Raw genomic sequence first — 25,379 nt, 5'->3', positions numbered from 1 at the left:
CGTCAGGCACTGTGCTAGGCGCTGGAGTTACAAGGGTGGATCCAGACAGAACTGGGGAGAGCCAATCCTGGGAAGGGGGTAAACAAAATCCCTATCATTATTTTTGCCAACAGAAATTATTGATTGTGGAAAGTTTTATGATACCTACCCTTTAATTCAAAATGCTAGCAACATTGTTTACTATTATACACCTAGATTACATAAAATATGTTAACATTTTTATTCTCAGGTTATGGTTTTAAAATTTCATAGTAACAAATCAGGAAAACCATTCTGACAAGAAATTAGATATTTTCTTAAAACATAACTGAGCAATAAAATTGCACCACTGCATATTTTCTTCACAGCACTGCTGCTGTTTGCATACGGCAACATGATTGTAAACAGATGCTTTCTTAAGCCCAAGGAAGTACTCTGTTTTCCTTTCTCGCAAAAGCCTAATATTTTTCCTACTCGTTTTAATAGTAAAGATACAAATTTAAGAGGTCAAGACAAATGCCAGGCTCCAGAATTTTATAGTGTTATTTTATGATAACATTGACTATTATATTTCTACAGTGCACAATGTGTACACTATGATTATTAGATTAATAGCACATTCCATCATTTTTTAAAAAGTCTGGGTGAGGAGAGATAAGGAAAGCCAAAGTGAATTTGCTGCACCTGTTATCTGTGTATTTGGCATTCTTAACCAGCTCCACCCCCAAGAAGCCAGATTAATAGATGACAGGGGGAAAAATGGAAATTGCATTATCATCTTCGACATGCTAATATGCATGGGTGCTGAAAATCCAATCGAAAGGGGTCTGGCTTATTAACTGTGGCATGCTGCAATTTACATATCTCACCCTCCAGATGTGAGGAGGGTAAATGAGAATGGAGTGTGCTCAGATCAGCAGGGGATAAGAAGGAAAAAATACGTATGTATTTTGGCTATCATTTGGCCAACTGAAGAAACAGTGACACTTAGTGAAATGATTGACTCTTCTTTTTCCTGAAATAAATCTGGCTCTCGTTACTCCTCTGCTGCTCTCTGGAGCAGGGCAGGAGACAGCACACCTAATCCTAGCCAGTCATTCTGTGCATGGCCCTGTCGGCTTTCCAACAGTGAGGACAAATGCAGATACTGAAAAGGCAACATCAGTCTCAGACAGCAAAAGGAGAAAACATTTCTGTGTTTAGAAAAATGAATTCTGTAAATTATATTACAGTTTAGAGTCCACAAACTTTTAGTGTATCCATAATTGGGCAGTTAAATTTCTCCTAGATAACCATTATTGTCACTGCTACCTCATACATGCACATGGCCTTTGATAACTTCCGAATATTTAGAAGAAGCAACAGTATAACAACAATTGACTCAGTTAATATTTCTTAGTTAGGGGTTTCCCAATAGACATGCAATGTTGGATAAATGGAATGGTAAGAGGGAATAAAAGATCTAGGAGTAAAATAAGCAGCTACAAAATATAGCCAAGTAATAATCCTCAATCGGAATATTATTATTTTGTATTTATAAACTAAATATCCATATACCTAAAATACATTTCAACAATTTATTTGCTTTATAGATAACCAGTAATAAAGCCTCTCTCTCTTGCCTTTCAGCCTTTGATTATGGAAAATTTAAGACATAAAAAACAGAAAAAGAAAGAAAACAGAATAGTATAACAAACCCCAATGTACCCATCACCCAGATTCAACAATTATTAATATTCTGTTATTCTGGTTTCATCTATACCTCCACCCACCCCCCGTCTATTGTTACACAGGTTTTTTTAGGTTAAAAATAATACTACTAATAAAATTTATAATATATATATAGTAAAGCACAAATATTAAGTGTACATTTTCGACGCATGAAGTTATTCATGCAATCCACATATAACTCTCACAATATAGAACATTCCATTTTCTCAGAAAGTCCCATGTGTCCCTTTCCCAGTCAGACTATCTGCAAGTAGAACAACAGTTATCCAACTGAAGACATATTTTATCCAACACAGGAGAAAATTAAGGAAATTCCTCAAATCCAACATGCTTTGTATTTCAAGCCACACAAAGGCTTGTAATTGGCTTCCTACAGACATGACGGTGTAGGAATCTAACATCAAAACTAAATCCAGGCGCTGTTCTCTTTATGGATAGCTTTCAGATACAGAGCATCCAGAAAAAAACACGTACTTCAACAGTATATAACAAAAAAGCCCTACATCTGAAGTTATCTATCTTTTTATTTATTTCAATAGTACCCCAAACAAAATTGTAGGTTAATAAATACAACCCAAGATAGAAACAGTCATACCACAAAGTGACAAAACAGCAGTATTATTATAATGGAATTTTAACTACTCACTACAGTGAGTATATGCTTGACAGATCACATTAAATTTTCTATTCTGCTCTCCAGAAAAGTAGTAACAACAGCAGTAGTAGCAGGACTACTGGCAGTGACATTAACAGCAGCTACTAAGTATTAGTGGTAGAGAAGCAGGGACTCAAAGCTGGTTCTGTCTGACGCCACTACACTCTGTTGACTCCAACCATAAGGGCATAATACAGATAAGCACGCACCCTGTTAACATTAAATAACCTGCCACTTTGTTATGCCTATTTAAGTCTTGTTTTCCATCCTCGCTCCCTCAGTCATGCTAGTAAAACCCCTTTCTTCCTTACTAGTCCTCACTTAGGACCACAGAGAAGAAAACTTGACCAACAATCGTACCCTCTTGGAGAAGGGCTGGTGGAAGCCTCCACCCTCAGCCCCCCTTATCTGTTCCTTCCCTCCCAGGAGGAAGTGTAATTTCTGTGACTGAGGACAGTCTGAGAATGGGCTAGATTCCCAGTTGTGGGTGGTGCTGAGGGAATGCAAGCTCTTTCTAGCCTGCCTGCGTGTAGACAGGGGTCAGCAGACTGGGCAGGTCTCTGCTCTCAGCTCCAACTTCTCTGCTCGTGCGTGGGTGGGGCTGCAGGCGAGGTCAGCCCTTTACTGAGAACCAGTTATCTACTAGTCACTGAGGAGCAAGAGATCCCATTTGGGTCTCAGGTCCTGGCCATATTCTCTGCCATTAATGAGGCTGATACTGTGATCAATATCGGGGTCTTGGGTCTTATTCCCAAACTAGTTAGAATCTGGGGAGAAGAGATGTAACCAATCAGTGTCCCAAACTTCCAAGAAGCCATAACCTTCCTTTATCCTTTGTCTTAGCTCATAGCATCTGGACTACACCTTTTTCTTTTTGGTGTCCCTCTAGCTGTATACTTAAATACAAACATGCTGGGGTAGGGGCGGTAGAGGGGGAGCGTCCAGCAGGATTATCCTTCCTTATACCCTGGTTACTGATAGCTCATACAAGCCCTCAGCACTGTTTGACAATTCTTTCCTTATTCCCAGTGGTGCACCATCCCCTCTTCTTACCCACCTTTATCACTTCTCTTGTCACTACCGCCATCACCGCCAAGGCCATCTACACCACCAACACCAACACCACCATCAATGACAATCCCACCACCATCTACACTGCCAACACCACTACCACACCATCACCAACACCCACCAATACCAACACCACTAATACCAACACCACCACTAACAACACCCCCAGTATCTCCATGAAAGTTCAGAATTGCATTGCAAACTACTAGTGACAAGTATTCAACTGATTTCTTGCCAGTGCTGCTGTTACCTTGTTCTCCTCTGGAGTGAAGAGGATTCGGAATATGGATGGCACTCCTGGAGCTACTTTGTGGCCAATATCTTTGGGGCTGATGACTCTAAAGTAAGGTGAACTTTCCTCCACCACTTTCACCATCCTTGGAATCTGTAGGGAAAACACATGGTGATGGACATTGTGCATGGGAAAAAGCAGAAGGGGAAAAAAGCACAGGCTTTGGAGTCAGACTGAAATCTCTGCCAATTACTTATACGATGTGTGACCTTGCTCAGGTCTGAACTTCAGTTTCCTCAACTGTAAAGGCGCCTATAATAGTACCTATCCTTATCTCATACAAAGTAAGTACTCAATACATTCTAGCTTTAATTTTTAACATTATTATTCATTTTTATCATTATTGAAAGTCTTTGTTCTTTTTTATTTTATTACTTAAATGTGACTATCTTTAAAGACTAACTGCTTAAACAGCTAAAATCCCACCCACATAGCAGAGTCAAGCTGGATTTCCCAACACTTGAGAGCTGCTCTGGGAGAAGAAATCATGCTCACCGCACTCCTTCAGCTGTCCCTCCCCTGGGTGTGACATACCACCTCATCCTCCCAGTAACCTCTGAGCTGCATTATGACTCCCAGTCCACAGATGAAGAAACGGGCACCTGCCCAAAGGGGTACGGCTCCAGCATGCAGGGGTGCTGGGAATCAGGTCCCAGCCAGACTCCACCCTGCCTCTCTATGGATCGTCCTAAGTAAACTCCACTATGAAGCAAGAACAAAGAGGGCAGTATGATATCCCCTAGGCCCCTCTCAGAGCAGCTTCAAAGAGTTCCATTCTGTAAATCTTATTCCTTTGCTCTGTTTGCCTGACCCAGAGCAACATATCTGTCTCAGCAGGAGCAATAAAAGAAATGCAGGTATAAGGAGAGTGGGGGTGGTTGGGGTGGAGGATCTGTGGACACAAGAAAAAGGGGAGGATTTTTTTTTAAGAGACTCAAAAGGCCAGAAGAAAGTTAACTATAGTTAGTCACCTAGAAGTCTCAAGTGGAAAATGAGGAAAAAAGAAATCCTATAACCTCTAAAAGCTGTAACCTAGATGGGGAAGGCAAGAAGAGATGCAGAAAGTGTTCAGACAGATCTTAAGATTAGAAAATTTGTGTGAAGATCTGAGAGGAACAGAATGGACCTTGCTGGTGATGGGAATGTGCGGTGGATTTGTGATGTGCTGAATGGTACTATGTAAGTTTGCTGGGGATACTTTTTGTTAAGTGTATAATTGCTGATTAACAACTAGAAAAGAAAACAGCAGCAGCACTAATAATAATATAACAATAATATTGGTTTAGCGCTTGCTACGTGACAGACACTGAGCTGAACACTTGACGTTCATTATCTCATTTCATATTCAAGGCAATCTATTGAAATAGGTACTATTATTATCCCCATGGCTGGAGAAGTGGAGTGACTTGCCCAAGGTCTCCAGCTGGGAGACAGCATAGATGAGTCTGAGTCTGGAGTCTGGGTTCTTAAAATTGTATCTCAAGTAGAATTGTTTTGTGGCTTATCAAGTATTCCTGGCTTACTTCCACCCTGTGTACGTGAGACGAAGGAATAATGACCAAACAGGGTCTGTCTTTTGCACTGCATGCCTGTGAGGAAGCAAAGAAAAGGCGAATGGCACAGAAAGCATTTCTTGGTTCCCTAAATCTCTCCCAGTGGGTCCTTATGGACGATGAACTAAGGAAGTAGAGAGCAGGCTTATATGAGCCACCCTGTACGAGGGTCCTGCAGTAACTCCCCTGAGAACAAGCTTGCCTAGCCTAGAGAAAGCTGTCTGCTTGCTGGTGGCTGGGCAATCCCTGGATGGGGGCCCTCTTTCCATGGGGCCAACACTCTGGCTGCGTCTTACTGAGAGGTGTTGGATTATCCATGAGAACTCAGTGCCCATTGGCAAACAAAACTTACACATGCCCCTTACCCTTGATTTGCTCATATACAACCACTAATAATATTTCATGTTCAAGGTCAGGGAGGATTGGCCAAAGGACCCTTTGGACTAGCTCTTCTCTGCCTTTAGTAGCCTAAAAATACCTCAACAAGAGTCAAAAAGTAATGGAGAAGGGAAAAAGAGAATTGTAAGTGAGAAACTGAATGGGTTGGCAGACCTACATGAAAAGATAGAGTCCTAATGTCTATGTAATGCACCTCTTCTTGAAGTCTAGAAACAAACCCCTGAATACCTTGGATTCTTTTTCTTCTCTTTGCCTACCCTTTCAGCTTCTGTCCCATGAGCTTCTCTTTCTAACACCACTGAAGCAAAAAATTAAATATACCATTTTCTCCAGAGTCTGACTTTGCTGTCACTAAGTCACCCCATTGATCTCTGAAAAGCATCGCTGATTCCTTTAATGAGCTACTTACTGTACCAAATATAACCGCAGGTCTTCCCATTTACTATGGATTCTTGAATAGTCTTTACTTATTTTCTCTTTCTCTTATAGTTAGAATTTTTTCCTCCATGTCCCTAGGCTCCTGTAAACATTCCTACTTGTCTTTACACCCGAAGTTTAGCACCTTTCAGATGCCTTTCTCCCCACCTAATGACTTTTCACACTGAACTGTGCTTCACACTGGCCTTCCGCATTATTCCTTGTTCATTATTATTAGATGTCAAGGAAATCCTCAGACATTAAATACCTTTTTCTTGAAATAAATCTTAATTTATCTCTGAAGAAAAGGTCATAAGACTGGAGAAGAAACACTCAGGTGCAATCACAAAGAGACAAGGTACAGACAGTGAGAGAAGCCTCCCAAAACGATCTGTAGACAAAACCTGAAGGCCATCTGATACACAAGGGAGGAAACAGAAAAGGGGGAAAGGGATATACATTTTTTAGAAGAGAAAAGAAGTTTTAAAAAAGTACAATCTGTAGAATATAAACACATTTCAGAATATAAATATAAACGTTCAACAATTGCAGTTCATATGAATAGAGTTCATACCTTGAATTGGAGAAATGGTGTCTCTAACGTAGAGTACATAAGCATTAATAGTAATTGCCCTGTCTTAGATGAAAACCTAACCCATGCCATTCATCTGATCAATGCTTTATTCAACAAAAAGTTAGTGCACATGTTAAAAGTTCACTATTTATTGAGCACTGCACTGGGACTGAACATATAGCAACAAACAGACTAGCATTGTCTTCGTGAAGCTTACAATCAAAGGGCATGTTTTCATGCCATTTTCCTAAGTCTATCAAATTAAAGAACTTATCTAAGATCCTGCAGGATCCCATTTTTCTTGACCCCTTCTCATATATCCTGGAAAAGTTCACCTACCCCAGCAAGCATACTCACCTTGTCATTGTTCCTCAAAACCAGAGGAACTTCATAGACTTCACAGGGAGTGTAGTTCTGAAACACAATTTCTGATGGAAAGGGCTGGAATAATGCCTGATCCAGGTCAATTCCTGAAAACTGAAGTCGAAAGAGTAAATTTTTCATATAGTCACACAGTGGCAAAAATGCCCAGGGGAGATAAGAAAATACTACATATTTTTATTTATTTATAATCTTAGCATAACCTCCTTCATATACCTGAGAAAGACAGTAAGAGAAAGAAACATTATAGGCCAATCTCATTCATGAACCATGGATACAAAAAAAAAAAAAGAAGGGACAAAATATTCGCAAAATGAAACCAGCAATACATGAAAAGGATAACACAATGTGACCAAGATAGATTTATCTCAGAAATTCAAGTTTGTTTTTGTATTAGAAATCAATCAAAAAGAAACAAAACTGCAATTTTCCACAGAAGAAATAATCATTTATTTAGAAACTTCAAAATAATCTACAAACAAACTACTAGAATTAACAAGTGATTTATCAATGTCATTGAGTATAAGGCCAATATACACAAACCAATTATATTCCTATGTATTAATAATGAACATTTAGGAAATAAAATTTAGAAACAATACCATGTAAAATAGCATCCCCAAATGTAAAACACATAGGAATAAATCCAGTGAAAGATGTGTAAGAACTTTACCCAGAAACTACAAAATATTATTGAGAGAAAATAAAGAAGACCTACGTGAGTACAGGAATATATTATTGTCATAAATTGAAAGACTCAATATTTTAGGGATGTCAAATACTCCCCAAATTTATCTAAAAATTGAACGCAATCCTATAAAAAAGTCCCAGCAGAATTTTTTTCAGAAATTAAAAAGCTGATTATAAAATTTATATGAAAATGCGAAAGACCAAGAATAGACAAAATCATTTGAAGAACAATATAGGAGGACTTGCTGTATCAGGTAGTAAGATGTTATAATTATATTATTATATATCATATACTGTCACTTATCACAGCAATTAAGATAATAAGATATTAGCATAAGACTTACTATAAAAACAAATGTAACAGATTAGAAAGCCCAGAAATCAATTCTTCAATATATGGTCATTTGATTTACGACGAAGGTAACACTAAAAAATACTGGGAAGGGAGTTCTAAAAGTGATTTCAATAAATAAGGCTGAGTTAACTGAACAGTCCATATGAAAATGAATTAATTTAATCCCTATTCACACTATTTCAGGTGCATCGAAGCCCTCACTGTGAAAGGTAAAACAACAAAATTTTTAGAAGAAAACCTAGGGGAATATCTTCATCATCTTGAAGAATACAAAATTTTCTTTAATGAGACATAGAAAATACAAAACATAAACTAAAAGATTGATAAATTAAGTTATTTTGAAATGTAAAAGATATGTTTATCAAAGTATACCTAGAGTGGGAGATCATTTACAATACTTATAATTGATAAAGGACTACTCTCCAAAATATATGAAGAACTCCCACAAATCAGCAAGAAATGGATAAAAAACACAAACACAATTTACAAACAATGATATTCAAATGGATAATAAACACATGGAAAATTACAAGTTAAACCACAGTGTGAGAGCATTACACACACAATAAAGATATTTAAATTAAAGATACTGACAACAGTAAGTATTAACAAGAATGTACAGCAACTGGAATTCTCATACATAGTGAGTGGGAATGTAAATTAGCACAAACACTTTGGAAAACTGACAATTACCTACTAAAGTGAAATATATGCATAGCCCATGGCCTAGAAATTCCACTTTTATGTACAGTTAACCCTTGAACAATGTGGGGGTTACGGGCACACAGTAAAAAATCTGCATATAACTTTTAACTCCCCCAGAATATAACTACTAACAGCCTACTGTTGACTGGAAGCCTCACCTATAACATAAACAGCTGGTTAACATAAATTTTATATATGTATAATATACTATATTTGTATAATAAAGCAAACTAGAGAAAAGAAAATGTTATTAAGAAAATCAATATACACCCTAAAACAACAATAAAGAAAATATATGGGAAACACTCCAGGAAGTAGGACTGGGCACAGACTTCATGAATATGACCCCCAAAGCACAGGCAACCAAAGGAAAAATAAATAAATGGGATTATATCAAACTAAAAAGCTTCTGCACAGCAAAAGAAACAACAGAGTTAAAAGACAACCAACAGAAAGGAAAATATTTGCAAAATATACATCTGACAAAGGATTAATATCCAGAATATACAAGGAACTGAAACAACTTTACAACAAAAAAACAAGTAACTCAATTAAAAAATGGGCAAAAGAGCTAAACAGGCATTTCTCAAAGGAAGATATAGGAATGGCCAACATACACGTGAAAAAATGTTCAACATCACTCAGCATTCAGGAAATGCAAATCAAAACCACACTGAGATACCATCTCTCCCCAGTTAGGATGGCTAATATCCAAAAGACAGTGAATGATAAATGCTGGCGTGGTTGTGGAGAAAAAGGAACTCTCATACATTGTCGGTGGGACTGCAAAATGGTGCAACCTCTATGGAGAATGGTATGGAGGTTCCTCAAACAATTGCAGATAGATCTACCATATGACCCAGCTATCCCACTGCTGGGAATATACCAAGAGGAATGGAAATCATCAAGTCGAAGGTATACCTGTACCCCAATGTTCATTGCAGCACTCTTTACAATAGCTAAGAGTTGGAACCAGCCCAAATGTCAATCATCAGATGAGTGGATACAGAAAATGTAGTATATCTACACAATGGAATACTACTCTTCTATAAAAAAGAATGATATACTGCCATTTACAATGACATGGATGAACTCAGAGAAAATTATATTAAGTGAAACGAGTCACAGAAAGAAATATCACATGTTCTCACTTATTTGTGGGAGCTAAAAATAAATAAATAAATACACAAATAAACTGGGTGGGAGGGAAGAAGACACAACAACTACAATTCCTTGAAGTTGATACGACAAGCAAACAGAAAGGACATTGTTAGGAGGGAGTGGGGAAAGAGAGACGGAGGGAGGTTTTGGTAACGGACCATAATAATCAACCACATTGTATATTGACAAAATAAAATAAAAAATAAAAAATAAAATAAACAAAAATAAAAAAATAAAAATAAAAGAAAATCATAAGAAAGAAGAAATACACTTACAGTACTGTACTGTTACATTTATTGAAAAAAATCCGTGCATACATGGACCCATACAGTTCAAACCCACATTGTTCAAGGACCAATTGTATATGCCCAATGGAAATGTGTATATGTACACTAAAATATATGTAAAATAGTGTTTATAACAGCATCATTCATAGTCAAAACATGGAAACAACTAAATGCTCATCAACAGTAAAATGGATGAACAAGTTGCATAGTCATACACGGAATACCATATGGCAACAAAAATGAATGAACTACTGCTAACCACGACACAAATAAATCTCAAAATATAATACTGAGTGAAATTAGCCAGAAATTAAAGTGGACATACTGTATTATCCCACTTAAGTAAAGGAAAAACTAACCTGTGATATGAGAAGTAAATATGATGAAGAGGTAAGGACTGGGAAGTGGCATAAAGAGGCTTCTAGGATGCCAGTAACGTTATACATTTCTTGAACCGGGAGGTGGCTATGTGAGCATGTTTACTTCATTAAAATTCATCACACTTAGAATATATGCACAAAAATGTAATAAAACTTTTATTTTTAAAAAGCATATTTTTGACACTCAAAAGAATAAAGTAGAAATGTATTACAATCATTTCAATAGATGCAGGAAAAACGTTTGATAAAATTAAATATTTATTCACAATAAAAACTCCTAGCAAACTAGGAAAAGCAAGTAATGATCTGATAAAGAGGACCTAGATCTTCACAAAGAAAACAGCAACTAAAATAACACAGCGAGCATTATACTTAATGGTAAAATATTGAGGATTTTTTTTTTTACTTTTGGAAACAAAGGATACTTTCAATCATAACTCTTATTCAGTAGTCTATTGGACCTAGTAGTAAATTCATGGAAGCAAGTAAAAAAATAAAAAATTAAAATTGAAAGGAACTTTAAAAGCATATTGCTAAATGAAAGAAGTCAATCTGAAAAGGCTACATTCCAGATATATGACATTCTGGAAAAGGCAGAATGATGGAGATGGTAAAAAGACCAGTAATCGTCAGTGGTTCCAGTGAAAAGAAGGAAAAATGAATAGGTGGAGCACAGGAGATTATTTATTTATTTATTGACTGGTAAGGGGATCGCAACTCTCAGCGCGGTGTGGTCAGCACCACGCTCAGCCAGTGAGCGCACCGGCCATCCCTATATAGGATCTGAACCCGCAGCCCTGGCGCCATTGGCGCTGCACTCTCCCAAGTGAGCCACGGGGCTGGCCTGAGCACAGGAGATTTTTAAGGCAGTGAAATTATCCTGTATAATAACTACAATGGTGGATAGATGTCATTACACATTTGACAAAACCCATAGAATGCACAACACAGAGTGAGCCCTAATGTAAAGTATGGACCTCAGTTAATAATCATGTATCAATACTGGTTCATCAATTATAACTAAAGTACCACAGTAAGTACAAGATATAAATAATACAGGAAACTGTGCGTGGGGGGGTGGGGGGTGAGAAGGAGAAGGGGTATGTGGGAGGGAGATGGGGTATGTGGAAACTGGCTGTATTTTCCAATACATTTTTTCTGTAAACCTAAAACTTCTCTTTAAAAAAAAAACTACTGATTAAAAAAAAATTAAGACTGAAAAGAAAGAAATAATAAGCTATTATTCTCAGATAATAATATTGTTTACTTAAGCCATCCAAATAAAGCCATAATAAGTCATTAGAATTAATAGGAGATTTTTAGCAAGGTTGCTGGATTTTAAGTAGCAACAGATTAAAAATAAAAATTTAAAATAGATACTATTATAAACTATTCCTCAATAAAAAAAACACAAATTTAAAAAGAGGAAAAACATTAGATAATACTGCATCAAAATTTCACACTAATAGTGTGAAATAGCCCAGAAACAGATCCTTGCATATATGGACACTGAATATATGACAAAGGAAGCCCTCTAGTTCAGGAGGAAAGAATAGACTTTAGCATAAATGATACTTAGAATCCAAGATGGACTCCACTTGGGTTACAACTGGCAACTTGAGCTTCCCCTCTCCCCTAAATAACCAGGATTGAGAAAGGACGCCCAGCAACAGCATCTGCAACTTCAGATCTCAGGTGAGACTTGCGTTATACAGATCTCCAAAGCAGATGTCTCATTCTAAGGGGCAAAACCACCAACCTCTCATTTGGAATAACAGGGATGGCAACAAGAAATTCCCTAGATGCCATTTGTCATTATAAACTAGTAATGAAGGCACAGATGAATTGGAAAACCCACCAATATGCTTACTTACAAAAAGCAGTCTGTCACTGAGGCAGGCTAGAAGAGAGGGACTCTGAGTCATGAGAGTCCCTACAGCCCTAACTCTATTGTTTGTGGAGAAGAAAAGACTAACAAAACTCAGTCACTCTTCTGCCCTTTCTCTCATTTCCCTTCCAAATAAATACACACACAATCCTCTTTCATAAAGAGTTGCATTGATAATGATGGAGATTTCCAGCTGGTCTGGGACAGTACCCAGGCCCTGCCTCAACATTAACTTCTGTCAAACAGAAGTCCAAGAAGAATTCTCTCCTTTCAAAGATAAGTAGCAATTATGTTTTGTAATGTTGAATATGCTAATAATCCTGATTTGATCATCACATATTGTACACAAATACTGATAGTCAACTCTGTACTTCACAAAGATGTATAATCAATCATGTTTCAATAAAAAAAAGATGATTAGCAATAGCAATCATAGTGATAATCAAGCCAGGATCTACAAAAAAAGTGCTTAAGAAAAAAAAAAAGAAAAAACAATAAAAGTGGCAAATAAAGAATATTCACCAGAAAAGTGTTGTCATTAAGCAATAAAAATCTTAACTACACCATTTTACCATAAGCTCAAAGAACATAACAGAAGAAAACCAAAGGGCACAAAGCAAATATTCAAGAATGTAGAGAAGATATAAGCAGTTAGAAGAGATATAAATTCATGTTTTCATTCAATAAATAGTGTTTCCAATACCTGCCAAGTTCTTTTCCATATGCTAAAAATATATGACAGTACTTCAAAAAGTTTGTGGAAAAATAGAATTAAAAGATAATGGGAATCTTTCCATGAACTTATTGAAGTACCCTCCTAGTAGTGAGCAAAGCCAACACAGTCCCTGGCCCCACGAAGCTGACATTCTCGAGGAAATCAAGAAAAATAAAGAAATGTATAAAATGAAGTCAAGGAGTGAAAAGGCTATGAAGAAAACAGGACAAGGAAATGAATGAACGTGGGATAGCTGCTCTTTTAGATCGATAGTCACGGGAAGGCCTGTCTGAGAAGATGACATCTCAGAAGAGATCTGAAGCAAGTCACGCACAGATCTGAGAGAAGAGAACAGCGCTGTTAGAAGGAACAGCCAGTGCAAAGTCCCTGAAGTGGGAATCACCTGTGAGTGTTTCAAGAGCAGCAAGAGGGTAGCGCAGTTAGAAGAGAATGAGCTGGAGGAGAGAGGAAGGAAAAGAGGTCCCCGAGGAAGGCTGGACCAGATGACGCAGAACCTTAGAAGCTGTGGGACTGAGTTTAGATTTTATTATGAGAGTAACAGGAAGCTGCTGGATGGTTTTAAACATGAAAGTAACATGTCCTGATTTACATTTTAAAAGCAGACTCTTACCGCTTTGTGGAGCATTGATGATGGGGGGAGGGCTGAGATGGAAACAGGGCGTCTACTTCAGCAGTCTAGATGACGGTGGCTTGAACTGGAATGGTTGTGGAGCAGGCAGTGAGAAGTGGGTTGATTAAAGATATATTTGTGAAAGCAGAATTTATGGCATTTGTTATTAGATTATAAAATCTGAGAAAAAGAGAGACATCGGGGACAACTCTGAAGTGTTTGGTCTGAGAAAACAGATAGGAATGAAATGCAAAGCAACAAAATTAGATTTTATGTGTGTGAAGTTTGAGCTGCCAACTATACATTGAGCTGAATATATGATTCAGAGTTTAAGGAACAGACTGAGGCAGGAGAGATAAATATGAAAGTAATCATCAAAAAATATAATTTAAAGCCTTTTTCCTAGAAGAGGTCATCTAAGGAATGAATTTAGAAGAGAAAGAAGAGGTCTGAGTACCAAACATTGGGAGCTCCAATATTTAGTGATGAGGAAGAGGAGAAAGATCCAACAAACAGGAAAAAAGCAACTGGTGAAACAGGAGGAAAACCAAAGGAGTGGTAGTATCTCAGATACAAAGGAATAAAAAGGAGACACTAACAGTGTGAAATGCAGTGAGACAACCTTGATCTACTGAGCTGGTCAAGCTCAAGAAAAAAGTGTAAGAGAAACGCACACAGAGCTCACAGTAAGGGACACAGAAGATAGCCTGATAAATGTAACAACAATGAAATGAAAATGAACAGAAAGTTTAAAATGTCAGACAAAGAAGGTATAACAAATTCATAATTGATGCTCCTAAAGAAGAAAACCAAAAATGGTATGAAAAAATACTCGACTATTCAAGAAAAACTTTCTAGAAATAAAATAAGGGCACACAGTATCTCAGGAAAAATGTAGTCATATCCTTATAAAATTACTGAACGTTAAGTATGAACAAACAATCTTTGGGCACACAGGCTAAAAGGTTAAAGTTCTCTATAAGGGCAAAAATCAAGCTGGCTACAGACTTCTGCATATCATCATTTAAAACTAGAAGGTAGTAGGGAAAATGCCTCTACAAAGCTGTTATGGAGAAAATTTGTGACTCAAGAATTTTATATTTAATAAATCTGCAGTTCAGAATAAAGGCAATATGCAAATACTACCAAACACATAAGACCAAGGGAATGCACTTTCCATAAGCATTTCTTGAAGAAATTAGTAGACGTTGCTTGTCACCCAGCTAAGAAATAAATGGTTAAATTCCAGAATATGAAGTAAAAATAACTGAGTTGAGAGAGCAGAAAGAGGAGAGAAGGTGTAATGTAGTAAAGTATCTAATTTCCTCGCCCTTCATAACAGGAGTCAAAATACATTAAAATACACATGCAAATAGTACACACCAAGAAATACTCATAGTCTGGTCTTAGTTATGCCTTTAGGAAAGAGAAAATATATCTTAATTACGATGAACTAGTTTGGGAAGGGCCATGTTCCCTCTCCTCAAATTTGGAGAGTGGTTGTAGGAAAGAAAAGAAAGAACTAATAGCTAAAGCTAGCAATGCCCAGAACAGCAAATTTTATGCAGATATGAGACGGGAGGCAATGGTGTAGCAGAGAGCAAAAATGCTGCAGGGACACATTCCTCCTGCGGGGTGAATAGCTGGGGAACCCTTTGAGAGGGGGCTAATCACACAAAAATGTGTGAAGCATAAAAAAAGTGAAGCATATAATTTAAGAAATTAATTAAAAAGTAGCAAACAATACCTTCTTCTATAACAGTATGTTCCTAAAGCCTAGAATATATGGCTTACATTTGAGTGTAGAAACATTTTTAAATAGCTATTCTTTTAAAGGATATATTTGTTATTGGAAACAAGCCAGAATGGAGAACAAATGCCTACTTTAATAAATGATTGTACCTTCTTCCTTTCTAGTGGGCAGCTCGGGTAAAGAGGGATTTTTTTTTTATTCTAGGAAGATAACCTAATTGGGTTTGGCTAATATAATTCTTGGAATTACTGCAAATCTTTGAACAGCATAGCTTTGAACTTTGCGGGTCTACTAATATGAGGATTTTTTTCAATAAATATATTGGAAATTGAATGCATGATATACCTACACAGTTAAGTAAGTACCTACTGTTTGGTAGGCCATTAGTAGTTAACTACTACTTAAGTAACCATGCATGCCCCACCAGTGCGGGGTTCCGAGTGCACTGTGTAGCACAGTTGCAACCTGGGGGAAAGAGCACAAGGTACGTGAGCAGTTAAGTAATTAAGTTTGGGGAGAGTCAAAAGTTATGTGTGGATTTTTAACTGCGGTGGGGTTGGTGCCCCAACATCTGTGTTGTTCAAGGGTCAACTGTACTACCCTGTAAACAATAATGTCATATATTGTCCAGAAGTAGCTAGTTAGTGTGATTAGTTAAAAGTTATTTTAAAAGAGATTTGCATTTATTAATCATAATTTTTACCATACCAAATCACAAATATTAAGATCAACAGAGATAGGAGAGGAATGTATAAAATAAACCCAACGAAAGTTAGTTAGCTCAAAAGCAATGACTTTTACTTACTTATTGTAGTTCTGAAATGTTCACATTGTTCTAGGGGCTATTTTATATGTGAGTATAACAGAAAGCAGCTACCTTGTGATGTGTTGTTTCCCCCATATCTAAGAGTTCGATGATCTGTGGTCGGCATATCAACCGTGTATTTGCCAGTCTCTGCTCTGTGGTGAGGGACATTTCCTTCAGGAACTCCGAGGGTGTCAACTAGAATTTAAAACAGGAGCCAAAGATTCATAAGTGGTTACACTGAAAAATTGTTTTTATAAGTGCCAGTAATGAATAATTTGTGTTTGCAGCTTTCAGGATAGTTCTAGAATGCCACTAAGTTCCTAATAAAATATTTAAAATAACTAAATTATATAAGAGAAATACCCATGCACTTTTGAGGTCTTTACACAGTAATTCAAAATGACATGTGGTTGCTTTTTCCTTACGATTTTGAAGGAATCACACAAAGGAACCTAAGAGAAAAAAGTCAAGAAATTGCGCAGAAACATGTCTAAAGAGCTTAACATTTATGCTCAGAAGAGTCATCTAAACATAAGACTGTAAGTTTGTAAAATCACCTGGGGGGTTCAGAGCTAAGGAGTCTGAAATACTTCTATTTCTCTACTGAAGTTACAACATGCAAGCAAAGATTTGGGGTATTTAACTATCATGTTATATCATGTTAAAGAAAAATCTTAAAAATGTAAAGGATCTTGGATGTGTGATAGCACTACTTAGAAATGAGTTTGAACTTGCTAGAAATCACGAGCACGCTTAGATCTTGTTTTGAAAGAGTTCTAAGCTAATCATCAGATCTAGCAGCCAGTCACATTCACATACCTAAATAAGAACACAAAATGCTTCAACACTTTCTTGTGTTATGAGAAAAACATGTAACCTAGTATTTAAATAAAACTGACCCAACAAGGTATTGGTTAGCCAGAACCAATCATTATTATTTAGTTATTGTCATTCTAGAATGTTCACATGTTCCAGTGCCTACTTTATATACAAGGAAATTATGATCATTGGCCATAATGCTTTATATGCTAAGACTTTTTTAAACATTCAGGGGTATATAATTTAGTTGATTTATTTTGCTTTGGGTTACAGTCAATGCTCTTCAAAAATGCTTATTTTCCTACAAATTTGATTTCTCTGATTGAACTCACTTAAATTAAGGCATATTTATAAAATATTTATAAAAGAGGCATTGGCTATTTTGTGATACAAATTAAAATAATGAAGTCTTAAAAGCAAAAAGTCAAAACTTTCTTTAAATACAACTCCCATAAAAGAGAATGATGATTGATTTTATTTTTCTAATTGAAACGCAACTTGAGATTCATTTTTAAAATGTAATAAATACTATCCCCAGCCCTGTAAATTTTTATTAATATTTTCTATAGCTTGTAGTTTACATTTGATTCTCACCAAATCATTATAAACCATTAAAGCTATTGGTTTTTTATTTTAAAGGACAAAAAAATTATGTATTTTCCTAGATACCATTTAGTCATTATTTTAATGCTCTATGTTCTACAAATATACAAACAAAAATAACTCTTGCCAATCAACAGGTAATAAATTATTGGCTTGGATCCTATTAAATTCTGATATTTAACTGCTCTGAATTACACAAATGACAGTTTCACATGGTTCTGCTTAATATTTAGAAAACCTTAATAGTTTGCTTGTAGAGTCTTATGTCAAATGACTAATTTGAGCAATTCAAGCCTCTACTTTGAAGTATGTATGCAATATCAAAACTTCCCAGTCTTTTAAAGGTGCCTATGTTCTGTTATCCTGCTAACTAAATTGATATTTATAAGTCAATAATTCTCTATTTGATATTCTGAGAATGCCAAGTAGAAACTGTCGTTCTCTTGAGGAGACTGAATTAGGTATTTTACATAGAAATTCCTTGATACGTTACCATTTGATTTACTTCTTCTTCTGTAACCACCTTTGGACTTCGGGGTGGCAAAACCTTGCTTTGAAATCCTTTGAGCATTTTGACTAATCCCATCTGAACAGCCCCCATGGACTCCTCAAGTCTTCTACTTGTCATTTTATTATTTTTATTATTTTCTTTGTTCACCTAACAGGGAAAAAAAAGTTTTAGAACAAATACAGTTAATTCCTGAATGTAGGTTGTTGTTTTTGTTTGTTTGTCTTTTGGTTTTTTTAAAGCTTTTTCAAATTCAGGAAGGTTTAGTAAATACTGATTTTAAAAATACATCAAATTCTTGGGACAGATATCTTAAGGAATCTGTTCCATGTGACTAGTCTTAATTTATCCTTATCCCAAAATCTAGGATCCATTTTAGGCAGACTACAGGATTCCAGACTAAGCTCAGGAAGACAAGGAAATACAAGCTGTTCTTACATTTGCCACTTTTATCTTCCCAATGAGATAAACAAACACTGCCCAATAAATATACTAAATAGTTTGCTACTTTACCTACTTATTTGAAAGTTCTCTAATGACAACCAACCCTTCAAATGGAATAAACACAGGCTTTAGGTCTTCACAGCTGGGCAGAGACTCAAAATAGACAGCATGAGATAAGATGGAGAAAAGGAAGTTTCTGGAAAAGTTTTGAAGTTTATAGTCATAAATAAGCCATTAAACAGCCACCCACTATCTCTGAATCAAATAAATATGACATCTCCCTCTTGTACATCCTTCCTCAGACTTCTGGCAGGACATCTGCAACTTCAGGAACCCATCTATGATTAGGTACAGATTTCTCATCTCATTAACAACAGGCTAGGTTATTCGATCATTGCGCAAAAACAAAACAAAACAAAACAAACACACACACACAGAACTAAAAATGCTTGATAAAACACATTAAAAAAAAAACCCCAAAACTCTTAAAAGTCTCACAAGACAGTAAGGCACTACCAAATCAAAACATGGGGAAAGGAGAGGTATAAAAGAAAATAGATCTGAATAAAAATATAATAAGGTACACTGAAATAAAGCAATAAAACACCCAAGAAAATATAAATTTTTTAAGAAGGAAAAAGGGTCATTATGATAGAAAGCCTCTAAGATGGCAGCCAATGAAATAAATACAAGACAGTCAAGAAGGTCAGACACGCTATAAGTGGAGTCCATTAAAAGCATAGAAAGTACTGGGAGGGAGTTACTATTTAAAAGTATAATCCAAGAAAAATTTCCAGAAATAAAATACAATCAAAGGGCCCAGCAAGTATCCAGGAAACTTGACTGAGGATGATTAATTCTGAGTCATATCTCAGCAGAACTATTAGACTTTAAAGTTTTGGGGTTTTTTTTAATCCTCATAGCATTCAGACAAAAAGATAAAATAACTTAAAAGGGCAAGAGCTTTAGATGTCACTGAGCTTTAAAAAAGCAACCAATTAAGTTGGACGACAATGGAGCAGCATTTTCGAAAAATGTGTGAGCCAAGGATCTCATATATAGCAGAGCTCTCTCTTAATTATCAAGGCTACGAAAAAAGGTTTGAACATGAATATGAACTTGGGGGATATTGTAAACGTGGTTCCTTCCTGAGGAATCTGCTAGAGGATGGGTTTCATCCAATCAAAAGATGACCGGAGAATTTCAGCAAAAAAAACCTGACCATGAACATTTTATGTGTTTAACTGTAGAGCTAAGACTAAAACAAGATTGAGGACATGAGGAAAATATACTCAAACATTTTATTTTCTGAGAAGGTAGAAAGAATGCAATTTGAAAAGGAAAGGAAAGGAAAAAAGAGAAAGATAGCAGAAAGTAGAATAAGACCATTGACTATCACACATGTAACAGATAGCAGTCTAACTGACCAGATAGTATAAATACTTAAGTTAAGGCAAAAGCCTCCTCTAAGATGGCAGACAATAATACCTGTTTCCTGGTATTCATGTATTTGTGTAATCCCTTTCCCTTGAGTGTGGCCGTGCTTAAGTATTCACTTCTAATAAATAAAATACAGCATAAGTTTGGGGGTGTCATTCTGAGATTAGGTTATACAAACACTGTGGTTTCCATCTTGGGCACCTTCTGGCTCTCTCTTGGATCACCAGGTGCCATACTGTGAGGACACTCAGGAAATCTATAGAAAGACCCATGTACTGAGGAACCAAGCCTGCCAGCAACAATATGTGTGAGCTTGGAAGTGGATTTTCTTTTTTTTTTTTTTTTCCTTTTTGTCTTTTTTACTGACCGGTAACGGGATCGCAACCCTCGGTGTCGCGCCCGTACCGGGGACCGGCAACGGGATTGCAACCCTCGGTGTTGCGTCTGCACCGCGCTCAGCCAGTGAGCGGGAACCGGTCTCCACATGGGATCCGAACCCTCGGCGGGAGTGCCGCCGCGCTCCCAAGCGGCGCACTCTACCAAGTGCACCACCGGGCCGGCCCGGGAAGTGGATTTTCTGATACCTTCCATCAGATACATAAATGAGTTTGAAGGCAAATTTCCCAGCCCCAGTTAAGCCTTGAGATGACTGCAGTCCTGGCCAACAGCTTGACTGGAACTGTATGAGAGACCATAAGTAGAAAGCACCCAGCTAAGCCACACCTAGAGTCTTGACGCACTGTTTAAAGCTACTAAGTTTTGGGTGTTATGTTACACAGCAATAGATAACTAATACAAGAGTACTTCAAAAAGTTCATGGAAAAATCGAATTGAAAGATAATACAAATCTTTCCATGAGCTTCTTGAAGTACCCTCAGATAGGCACTATAAAGGGCGTGTATACAAAGAAAACTGTTGCAACATAAAGATAAACCTTCCTAAATACCCAAAGAAATATTAGGAAAAGGAAAGAGACACACTAAATAAAGACAAACAACAAATCAAGTGAAATACACACAATCATTGTAATATAAAATATGATTCAGTGGAGACAAAATATATCAGATATACCAATAAAAGTGAGTGGGATTAACTTGTCTATTAGAAAAAAAATATTCCAAATGGAATCATAAAGAAAAATCCAACTTTGTGATGTATACAATAGGCACACCCAAAAATACAGTGATCCAAAAAGCAAGACTATGTTTCTATTTTTGATGACTGCTAAGAGTTTTCAACTCCTATGACTCCCCTTCCTCTCTATCCTACATGTGGGCAAAGTGATAAGAGAGTCCAGATGTTCCCTCCTTTGGTGCTGGTAGGAAGTTCAAACAACACACAGCCCAGACTGCATGGGAATCCTCATTACAGCCCCACCCCAACCATGAAAAAAGTCAAAACAGCATCCTTTTTCAACTCTTTCAAGATATTTTTGAACTTGCTTGGGAACCTGACCTACTCTCCCAGAAAGCCCCATTATGTCAGTAATAACCTTTTCTTTTTTTTTTTTTTTTCCCTTTTTGTCTTTTTTTGTGTCTGGCAACAGATCGCGACCCACAGGGTCGCGCCCGTACCGGACTGGGACCGGCAACGGAATCGCAACCCTCGGTGTTGCACCCGCCCCTCACTCAGCCAGTGAGCGGGAACCGGTCTGTATGTGGGATCCGAACCCTCGGCGGGAGCACCACCGTGCTCCCAAGCAGCGCACTGTAGCAGTGCGCCACCGGGCCGGCCCCAGTAATAACCTTTTCTTTTTTTTTTTTTTTGCCCTTTTTGTCTTTTTTTGTGTCGGGCAACAGATCGCGACCCACAGGGTCGCGCCCGTACCGGACTGGGACCGGCAACGGAATCGCAACCCTCGGTGTTGCACCCGCCCCTCACTCAGCCAGTGAGCGGGAACCGGTCTGTATGTGGGATCCGAACCCTCGGCGGGAGCACCACCGTGCTCCCAAGCAGCGCACTGTAGCAGTGCGCCACCGGGCCGGCCCCAGTAATAACCTTTTCATATCTTCTAGGTGCATGAGTGGTATTATCAGTCCTGACGTCCAAATCGAATGTTGGTTGGGGGCCCCATTCTGTCTCTGAGTGGTGACAACAACAGAAACAATCAAGAGGGATTGTCATCCTGACTTAAAAATAGAATTAAAAAATAATTAAACAAAACAAGAATATTTTATAGTGATAAAATAATTCAAAATGAAGACGTAGCAGTTACGAATCTATGTATCAAACAGCACAAAAAACATCCATATAAGGCAGAAATTTCAGGAGATATAAGGAGAAATAAATAATAGGAGAGTCTAATATACTACTCTCAGTATAAGACATGTCAGGTGGACAAAAATAAGACCATAAAAGAATTGAACAATATAATGTATTAAATAGATTTAGGAATATATTAAATAGATTTAGAAAATGAAGTGTCTCATGAGCAAATGGACCAGTCACAAAAAATTTGATAATATATTAGGAAACAAGGAAAATATTAGTAAGTTCTATATAAACAATAATCTGATCACAATACAATAAAACTAGAAATTAAAAATACAAAACAAAAAAGGTCCATTCATCTGGATATTTTAAAACCTTCTATTAAAGAACAACATGCGTTAAAAATTCATGAAAGAAGCTAAATTCTCATTTTTGCTTATACAATTATAGTTACAAAGAGCTAAAAACATGGTGATATGAAATTCCTGGCAAAATTCCACATACATGTACACTTGACCCAGCAGTTCCTATTTTAGGAACATATTCAAATGATATACTGATGAAAATATAAAATGATACATAAACTAGTGAGAGTGGTTATCTATCGGGGGAGTGAAGTAACAGAGTAGAGGAGACAGGCATGTAAGAAAGATTTCTCTGAATGTACTTCACTGTATAGTGTTGACTTTGAACCATGTAAATGTTTTACATATCAAAAACAAAAGAGATGACAGAAAAAAATCAATTTTTAAAAATTGAAAACTGAAACAAATGACCCTTACTGTATATCAAGCTGGTATCATAACCACAAAGAGAAAAAAATATTCCAACTGACCTTAAAACACAATATTTTGACTGTACATTCTCAGTGGGACATGCTGTAAAAACAGAGACAGCAGAGAAATCTTACTGTTTATTCAGCAGTCTTACGTTGGTCATAATTTAGTGTTAATATTTTTAAAACAAGTAAGTAATTACATCAATATTGTTAGGAACCAAGTATTTCAGCACTTTAAAAAGTATAAAACCAAAGAAGTTCTTATATTAAGAAATTCTATAATCTTATATTTAAATTTAAAACATGAGTGCAGGGGCCGGCCCGGTGGCGCACTGGATAAGTGCGCCGCTTGGGAAGCGCAGCGGCGCTCCCGCCCGAGGGTTCGGATCCCACATACAGACCGGTTCCCGCTCACTGGCTGAGCGAGGCGCGGGAGCGACACCGAGGGTTGCAATCCCGTTGCCGGTCCCCGGTCCGGTCCGGGGGCAACACTGAGGGTTGCGATCTGTTGCCGGACACGGAAAAAGACAAAAGACAAAAAAAAAAAACAAAAAAACATGAGTGCAAACTCATGCTTTTCTCTTTTTAAATAACCTGCTCACTGAAAAATCCCAGAAGCAATGAAAGACCAGTAGCAATGACAGTTCAGGGATCTTGACTGTCATCTCCAAATACCCTTTACCACTCAAAGGAACCACAGCTCCCTGGAGAAATGGGTAATTCAAAGTCGAGTGCTATTGCAATCACGTTAGACTTGGAACATTCTATCATACCCACAACAACTTGAAAGAGTTCCCATTCACCAAAGATGGGACAATTTGAGCATCAAAAAAAAAAAAAAAAGTCTATAATGAATTAGTTCATAAAAACATGAATTTCAAATGACACTAAAAAGTATTATTGGTTATCTCTGGAAGTTGCTAGGGCACCAAACTAATTATTTTGGAAATAACAAAAGGAAAGAATCAATCATTTATACCTCACTTTTTTTTTTTTTCGGTACAAATTGCATTGTAGGTTAACCATCATCAAATAGTTGATGAAGGAAAATTATTCTTCACAGAAGAATCCCAGCTAATAAATGCGTAAGAAATGACAGAAAAATAATCACCATTTGCAGCTTCTAGTGAAACGAAGAATCATCAATGGTAAAATAAATTAGGTAAGATGCTGCTGGAGAACTTCATAACAGTTCAATCAGGCTGACAACAGCTGAGCCCTCTAGATCAATCTTAACACTAAAAGAGTGAAAAACAGGCATTATGTGCCTCCTGATGTGATACAGTTACATAGCACTACCTATGCAGTACTATTAACAAAAATCTAAACCTAAATCTAACTAAGCCTCTAGACCTACCAGCCAGGATGCAGGATCGCTAACATGTATATTCTGTAAGAATACAATTAAACCAAATACAGAATGTGGAAAATGTTATAGGAAAATGATCTGGTTTATTTAATAAATAGCATGAGAGAGAGAAAAAGAGAGAGAATGGTTATGAATTAAAAGATTTTTATAGCAACCAAATATAAGGGTGGATATAGAATAATTATTCCTCATTGGATTAAATATTTTTATTTTTTAATTCATTAAGTAATACTCCTATCAAACTATTTACATTCCAAAAGATTAATGGTGCTGTTGTTGTTATTTACTACATATGTAAATAAACTTAAAATACTTATAAAATAATTATTGTTCATTTTGTTGGGTAGGGTAATGGTACTGTGGGTATGATTTTTTTAAAAGAAAATTCTTATCTTTTAGCAATATTTAGTGAAGTAATTACAGGTAAAGAGAAACCATTTCTGAGATTTACTTAAAAGAATCCAGAAAAAAAAGTGTGTGTGTGTGTGTGTGTGTGTGTGTGCACGTGTGTGTAAGACAGATGAAACAAAAATAATAGAATGCTGGAAATTGTTGAAGCTGGATTAAACTACTTTTAAAATTTTTACATGTTTTAAAATTTTCATAATTAAAAATATTAATAAACTAAAGCCATTTTAAAAACTGGCCAGGGACTCCCATTACTGATAAAATAGAATAGACATACCTTTCCATATTCCTTCCACTAAATATATCTAAAAACTCTGAACATTACATGTACGATAAATAAAAAGAAGACTGAAAGTTTGAGAGAAGAATGCAGA

The 25,379-nt window shown here is 36.7% G+C and overlaps 1 protein-coding gene across 2 annotated transcripts in view; it reads right to left on the bottom strand.

Annotated features, from left to right (window-relative positions):
- Window positions 1-18,489, bottom strand: part of LOC103592480 (hydrocephalus-inducing protein homolog) — a 144,774-nt gene extending 126,285 nt beyond the window's left edge. Inside the window, exons 1-4 of one of the 2 annotated variants that reach the window (XR_550664.1) lie at window positions 18,341-18,489; window positions 16,495-16,620; window positions 7,029-7,148; window positions 3,687-3,821 (exon numbers count right to left, since the gene is read on the bottom strand). Coding sequence is in view for 1 of the 2 variants with exons in the window: in XM_008575221.1 (XP_008573443.1) it covers window positions 3,687-3,821; window positions 7,029-7,148; window positions 16,495-16,620; window positions 18,341-18,475 (516 nt within the window). In the remaining variant the exon portion in view is untranslated. The remainder of the gene's footprint in view (window positions 1-3,686; window positions 3,822-7,028; window positions 7,149-16,494; window positions 16,621-18,340) is intronic. The other variant, XM_008575221.1, reaches the window with a different exon arrangement.
- Window positions 18,490-25,379: the final 6,890 nt, after the last annotated feature.

This window comes from Galeopterus variegatus, unplaced genomic scaffold, assembly GCF_000696425.1.
Source record: "Galeopterus variegatus unplaced genomic scaffold, G_variegatus-3.0.2 Scaffold1157, whole genome shotgun sequence".
Classification (NCBI taxonomy): domain Eukaryota; kingdom Metazoa; phylum Chordata; class Mammalia; order Dermoptera; family Cynocephalidae; genus Galeopterus; species Galeopterus variegatus.
The sequence above is the reverse complement of the archived record's forward strand: the minus strand, read 5'-3'. Positions and strand labels throughout refer to the sequence as shown.